The sequence below is a fragment of the Marmota marmota genome, unplaced genomic scaffold, assembly GCF_001458135.2.
Source record: "Marmota marmota marmota unplaced genomic scaffold, marMar, whole genome shotgun sequence".
Taxonomy (NCBI): Eukaryota; Metazoa; Chordata; class Mammalia; order Rodentia; family Sciuridae; genus Marmota; species Marmota marmota.
The window spans coordinates 3,266,840-3,274,755 of NW_025999942.1; the positions used below are offsets into that span (position 1 = coordinate 3,266,840).

General features: G+C 40.2%; 1 protein-coding gene across 1 annotated transcript in view; it reads left to right on the top strand.

Annotated features, from left to right (window-relative positions):
- Kctd12 (potassium channel tetramerization domain containing 12) overlaps positions 1-5,792 on the top strand; it is a 6,577-nt gene extending 785 nt beyond the window's left edge. Inside the window, exon 3 of the mRNA XM_015498807.1 lies at positions 1-5,792. Within this exon, the coding sequence (XP_015354293.1) occupies positions 1-897 (897 nt within the window). The 3' untranslated portion in view covers positions 898-5,792.
- The last annotated feature ends 2,124 nt before the right edge of the window (positions 5,793-7,916 follow it).

Here is a 7,916-nt window from a genome sequence, read left to right on the forward strand (position 1 = left end):
CCGCTCTTCCCCGATATCGTGGAGCTGAACGTGGGGGCCAGGGTGTATGTGACCCGGCGCTGTACTGTGGTGTCGGTGCCAGACTCGCTGCTCTGGCGTATGTTCACGCAGCAGCAGCCGCAGGAGCTGGCCCGGGACAGCAAAGGCCGCTTCTTTCTGGACCGGGACGGCTTCCTCTTCCGCTACATCCTGGATTACCTTCGGGACTTGCAGCTTGTGCTGCCCGACTACTTCCCCGAGCGCAGCCGGCTTCAGCGCGAGGCCGAGTACTTCGAGCTGCCAGAGCTCGTGCGTCGCCTCGGGGCGCCCCAGCAGCCTGGCCCCGGGCCGCCGCCGCCGCACTCCCGGCGCGGGGTGCACAAGGAGGGCTCGCTGGGCGACGAGTTGCTGCCGCTGGGCTGCGTGGAGCCCGAGCAGCAGGAGGGCGCCTCGGCCGGGGCACCGTCGCCCACGCTGGAGCTGGCTAGCCGCAGCCCGTCCGGGGGTGCGGTGGGCCCGCTGCTCACTCCGTCCCAGTCGTTGGACGGCAGTCGGCGTTCGGGCTACATCACTATCGGCTACCGTGGCTCCTACACCATCGGGCGGGACGCACAAGCAGACGCCAAGTTCCGGCGAGTGGCGCGCATCACTGTGTGCGGCAAGACGTCGTTGGCCAAGGAGGTGTTCGGGGACACCCTGAACGAGAGCCGGGACCCCGACCGGCCCCCGGAGCGGTACACTTCACGCTATTACCTCAAGTTCAACTTCCTGGAGCAGGCCTTCGATAAGCTGTCCGAGTCGGGCTTCCACATGGTGGCGTGCAGCTCCACAGGCACCTGCGCCTTTGCCAGCAGCACCGACCAGAGCGAGGACAAGATCTGGACCAGCTACACCGAGTACGTCTTCTGCAGGGAGTGAGCTCCCCAGACCCCTCGCGACTCCAGCACCCACTTTCCCTTCTCCACGCGGGGGAGATGATTATAGATCCTCCTGACACACGTCTTCAGTCCCCTGGTTCCTTCCGCCCCCTCCAGTAGCTCGGCCAGACCTGTTAGACCCCCACTTAAGAATCAGCAGCCACAAATCCTCTGGGCTTCTTCATCTTCTTTGAACCTCTCTAACCAAGAGCGCTCAGATGTAGCCCCCACCCCATGTTTCCTCTACTCCGGGTCTCAAACTACCCTTCCCCCAGATTGTACTTCAATCTGGATCTAGTGGCACCACGGCGGGGCCACAAAGTCACCGAGTACCTGGGAATGATTGAATTGTTCAAAACCTGATTGGACGGTGTTCAGTGTGTAGAAGATTCACTGGAATCTTCTCAAACTCTTTTGATTCACTCCGGGTTTAAGATATCAGAACTGTTGGGATACTGTTTTAAAAGGTCATTACAGTCTTTGGCCCTCTTAAAGGTAGAGTTGTGGAAGACTGATAACTGAATTAAGACCCCGTGGAGGCAATTCGGTGACTGTAAATTTGAATAAGTTTTGAAAAGTTACAGGTAGAAGTAGAAGACTAGTGCTGGCACGGTGATGGACCAGATCTTTTCAACACATAGTAGAAGATCTTAAGCCTGTAGCTTGAACTTGTAGAAAGTGATCCTCCTGCCTACGGGGGGCGCCCTTTCTCCTCTGCATGTTGCCAGAGCCCTTGTTCCATTGGCTGATTCGGCAGTTCTAGGCAAGAGGGAAAAAGGGCGCTGCCTCAGAAGAGGCAAGGCTGCCCAGGTCTCCAAGTGCAGCGGGAATCATCTGGCAGTGACAAATGGAGCTGGGCAGGAGTGCACGTCATGGGCAGTAGGACTGTACAATCATTAGATCTAAGATTTAGGGGGTGGGGAAGGGAGGGAGGTAGGAAAGGAAGGGTGGGAAGGGAGGAGCAGACATAACTCATTTATTATTTGGAAGTTGGAAGTTTGTACCGTCTGTTTGAGAACATACACACTTAACAATATCAAACAATAAATGCAAACTTGCAAAGCAATTTATCAAGATTAGTAACAGATCTACTCTTAACTAGCAGTTTATTGAACTGTTTTGAGTCCTAAACTTAAAGTTGCTAATAAGTATAGAACTTAACCAAAGAGTTACCCAGTAGGGTTTTAGTTTTTGAACTTTTATTTTCTTGTTGATTATAAATCTTGTCTTTAAAATGTATTGAGCAAAATAGGTTTGATTTTGGTTACTTTGACTTAAGATCTTTTATTAAAAATCCTCTTCTTTTCCAAGCCTAGCAAATATTTACTGCTGGGCATACCTGAAAAGCAGAAAAATGCCACTTCTTTCATGCAGTCTGTTTGAAGTTAAAGTGGAATCTTTTCAAGCAACAGAGCTATAGAGAAGTATAAGCACTGAGGGCTGCCCATCTGTTGATAGCTGTGAAATGGGATATCTTAAATGAAGGCAGATAAGTACTTAAAAATGAGTTGAGCAATAAAATGGTGTTTTAGGTAAATACAACAGAAACAGGAGACCTGGTTGCCTTATGCCTTTACTCTCACATGAAATCAATTCCCAGTGTGTATCCTGTGTACACCCTAGGTGAAGGAAACAGATCCTCATCATGCTTCATGCTGTGAGGCATCCTTTGGTTATTCTGTGATGATGGAGAAGTCTGTGTTTTTGTTTGTTTCAGCATTTTTCTCTGAAATATGTTTTTAATAATTTTGTAAGAGTAGTTTTCGGTGTTTAAATTAGTGTTATTTTTCCTTCTTTTAAAAAAATGAATCTTGTACTCTCTTGCTATGTCCATGACCGATGTTATATGTTCAAACAATTTTCTTATTAGACTCATATGTGATCCAATCTGTATATACCATATATAAACATTTTACATGAATCATTTAGTTTTTTAATTCATTTACTAATGCTATAAAACTTCCTATATTTACCCCCAGTAACTTGCATCAGATGGTGTATATATTATAGCAACATGTTTTGATGAGTTTCTTATATCCTTGTCTATGAGGAACTTGGGTTAGGAAAATAATACATAATTGTGAAACTGAGTTTGCTTTGCTAGGACATTAGTTGTATACAAATCAAACGTCAGTTAACTGTCTACCTAAAATCAAGGTACCTGCATTTTTAATCCATGAATTCTTTCATTTTAATTAGGAACAAGAAAGACTTGTTTTCTTTTATTAGTTTAAAAAAGTTTAGCTGTATATGCAAAGACTGTCATTTTAAGAGGAATAGAAGAAGAATCCAGGAACTTCTGTTTGCATATATGTTGAGTTTGTTCTCAGACTAGGTTATACATCAGAACTTGTCTTTGTTTCAAGCCTGAAATGATTTAGGACTGTCACTGGCCACAAGTGATCGTCACAGAAATTTCTCCACTCCTATGTTATTCTGTTAGATTGCTCAACAAAAAAACACATGATTGAGAACATCTTTAGGATAGATCATAAACACTGACAGATGGAAAGACTTGTCAATTCTGGTTTCCCTCATCAAATCTGCACAACTCCAAGAGTCATGAGAAACTACTGAAGTTTTGTCTCTGCCATTAAAGTCTTAATGAATTTTATGTTCTAAAACTTTGAGCTGAACTATTCCACTCTCTTACATATAGGTATTTTTTTTTTTATTACCCACTTCCCTTTGCTGCCCTGTATCCCCTGCATTATGTTAAAGACTGGGAATTTAATGTTAGGGACAGTAAACCAACCTCTTTTTCTAGCAATGACTGTGTCCTCTGAGGTTGACTTCATTCTGTTGGGTAGATGGTATAACTGAGGTAAGATGAGTGGGCATGAGCACCTTTGGATCCCTTTCTCTCCATGTGCATTAGGCTATAGAAAGAGCTTTTAGGTCTACGAAGTGTTCTGGAATGTTGGTCAACACTTACGAGCTTGAACAGGGTATTGAGGGTCCATCTGAATAAACCCTCCAAAGACATGATTTCAATAACCTGGGAATGTCGTAAACTATTCAGAGAGTGAAGACTGCATTAATCTGACTCACAGAGGCATGCATTTTCATATGTTGCTCTGTCACTGCTTGGTGTTCATAAATATAACTGAAAAAACATTTTTGCACCAAGTGTTTGACATATCTGTTTTTTTATATACATTTTTTAAAAGAGGAATTGATGACAATGGGGGTTAAAAAACAGGTACCAGGTTCCTTGTTTTTGCACCAACTGTTTGACCTATCTGTTTTTTATATACATGTAGACTATGAGCCATATTCATTCTAACATCATTTTTCAAAGGATATGTTGTGGAAAATATTCCTTGAAGGTGTGAGACTTAAATTTTTTCCATTTCAATACTATTTTTATTCTTGTGTTTCTTATTTGGTTTTTTTGGGCTGATAGCAAAGTGGTAATTTATAATACTAGCCAAAATTATCTTCTCTTTCAAACCAGACCCCTATATACATATAGGGTCTGCTGCTTCTCGCATAGTGTGCGAATACTCAGACCCATGGGCAACCGCAGTGCCCATGATGTACTCTAATTTTTATTGGAATTTTCCATGGAATGTTGTTATTACATTAAAGCCATGTAAGGTGAAGCTTTGATAATTTTTTTACTCTCCGATTATGGTAAATTCCCATTTAATATTCAAATTGTTTTTATACTCCTATATGAAAAGGGTGAATTACAAAGCAGACATTTAGAAATGTATTGACTGGTGGGGTTGAATTCCTTAAGAATTTCTTTTTATAGTCTAATCACATACTTGACACAATTGACTTAAGTTTTTAAAATACTAAATAATCTTTTTATTGTAAATCTAGCAGAGACAATACTTTAGAATTTTCCCAGTGTTTTTCCTTACTGTAAATCATTTAAAACCTCAATCTTTTTTAGATGATGCAAGTCTGTCTCTTGAGAAATGAATAAAATATAGTATTCTTATTTCCAATATCTGTAGTACCTGAAATAGGTTTTCTCATAGCCTGAAACAAGTTATGTTGAAGTTAACTTTTCTTTGTCAAGTTTTTGACAATAAAAATCTAAATGTATTAATACTTGAGGATTTAGATTCTCTGCTGGGGCCCTTAAAACTTAGATAGATAAAATTCAAACAAACTCTCTACATTGGTGTATAATCTCATGTGGTAGAAAGATGGACTATTTGAAGAACTCTTGTCACTTACATGCTTTGTGATTTTTTTTCCATGACAGTTTTTTTTTTATTCTAAATGTGTTTTAAAGTATATGGACATTAATTGTAATGTAAACTATTACACAACTATCTTTGTGACTTTATAGGCAGGTAAATTTTGCTATTATTGAATACAAATGAGGAAAATCCATTCATTACCTCCATTAGTAATCATTTAATGATAAAAGGTTTAAACATTCAGTATGGGGGTAAATTTAAAAAATGTAAACTATATGTTGTTGACATTTTTCTGGGCATCTGAAAAAGCTCATTTGTCAAATAATGGAAGACCCTCACAGAGCTATCCAGCATTCCAAAACTGTTAAAAATATTATATGCTAAGTGGTATATATCATTTGAACTATATTATCTCAGAATATAAGGGAAGAAGAAAAAATATAAGATTATCAGACTTTTCTAATGAAACATAAAGTCAAGAAAAAAAAATATCTGTATTAAAACAACAACAACAAAAACACACACTAATGAAGTCTTTTCAGAGATGCCCAAACTTGGAGAATTTCTTCCACCATCTAAATATAGTAGAGGTTTTTGTTTTCCCTGTTCACAACCAGTTGTATAACAGAAATACTCAATACTGTTTTCCTCCCTGTGTGTGAAGTAATGAATCATTGATTATTAAACTCATCATGTATTCTATTAAACACTAAAGAATAAAACATTCACTCCTTTATTCCTCTTGGCTCCTTGGTATGGATTGGCTCAAACACTGGTCTAATTTCATTTAAAGGGTTCTCTAAACACTGAGAATGCTTTCCCAATTGTTGTGGGACTCATAATGAGCATTATGCCCTTAGATCTCCTCACCAAGTAATTGGCCACCTGGGCCAGGCATGAACAGATTCTTTCCCTGCAGTTTATTGTCAAGAATGTATAGGCAATTGGCTCAGTGTGGAAGAAAAGTCCTTCACAAACCTTAGTCTCTGACCTCAGTCTTTGCAGTGTGTGCCATCCTGCATATGGGGAAGGTAAGTAAAAATGACCTCGTAAGTATGTACGGACAAGGAAATAGAAGCTGTCAGATACACCTTTGTTAAAATGCAGTCATGAAGATAAAGTTGTAATGAATGTAGAGAAAGAGGATCTGTGTTTTTTATATAGGGACTCTTTTATGCATCATCTCCAGTTTTTGAAGTTCCTCCTCTCTAAAAACAGTGAAGAGATATTCAGATTAGGAAATCACAGAAACCAGAGTCTGCTGGGTCATGAGCACAGGAAGCAGCGAGTTGGGTGGTGGACTGAGCAAGGCTTCGCCTTTCCTCTTTGTACTTCCTCCACATGGCTTTTGTTTTGTGTATAGAAATACATGCAATTTTTGTATATGTGTGGTGCTGGGGATTGAATCCAGGGCCTTGTGTATGCTAGTCAAGTGCCCCACCACTGAGCTACATTCCCAATCCTATGATTTGTTTTTTTGAAAATTTAATATGCATGGTGAAAAAATTAAGCAATATAAGAATGTATCTAATAAAAGCAAATCTCCCTTTTGTAACCCCTAGCCTTCTCCAGAGATTACCACTATTGTATCTTCACAGAGACCTTCTATACATATATAATAACACCCCCCGCACTTTTCTATTCAGTAGGAAGTATACCTGGTCCATACTTTGCCCTCTTGTTTTAACCACATATCCAAGAGCTCTTGCAATGCATGAACATGTAGCAATGATCTACTTTTATTCAATAACTACATGCTATCTTGCGTGCTATGCCATTGTCTTGATGTGCTGTCATTTACTTTTCCAGGGCTTTATTGATAAGCATTTAAATCTACAGTTTTTTTTCTCTATTCCGAAGAATGCTATATTGAACGTTATTTTCATGTGTATGCAAATATATCTCTATCTAGTTTTTCTGTATGAAAATATGCCAAGAAAGAAAAGAACTGAAGGTAACTTTTCCTTCTTCAGGGACTACAGAAATACTATCCCTGACTTATGATTGTTCAGCTTAAAAATTTTCAATTTCATGATGATGCAAAAGCAATACGCATTCAGCAGAAACCATACTTTTTTGAATTTTGATTTTTTCCTGGGTTCCCACAATCCTCTCTTGTGATGCTGGGCAGTGGTGGCTGGTCATATCTCCTAGTCAGCTACACATTTGTGAGGCTAACAATCCTGATGATCCTTTACAGTAGACTGTGTGGCTAAGCCATGACATTAGGTTAGGTTAAAGGTATTCAATGCATTTCCAACTTATCATATTTTCAACAAATGATGGTTTTTTTAGGACACTACCCCATCATAAGTGGGGAATATTCATAATAGTATTAGGTAGAAGCTCTCCAGAAATGAGGCTGGTGGTGGTATGAATGAAATCTATAGTCATTAGGCATACGAGTGTGAATTTTTATGTAGCTTTTATATTGGGGACAAGTCCCCTTCTTATTATTTCTAATTTCCTTCCATTTTTATTTTGGATTTTTTCATAAATCATGACCTACACTTGGTTTTTGGGAAGATAAGTAAAGGAACCATAACATTACCCCATACTTAAGGAGGCATCTTAGGGGAGTCAGGAAAACATGGGGAACCATAAGATAAGTATAGGCCATCTGAATATCAGTTTTGCTATTTGCCTGGGGAATTGGTTATTATTATTTTTGGGGGGGTATCTAGAATTGAACTCAGGGGCACTAAGTCACATTCCCAGCCCTATTTTGTATTTTATTTAGAGACAGGGTCTCACTGAGTTGCTTAGTGCCTCACGGTTGCTGAAGCTGGCTTTGAACTTGCGATCCTCTTGTCTTAGCCTCCTGAGCTGCTGGGATTAAAGATGTCCACCAATGTACCTG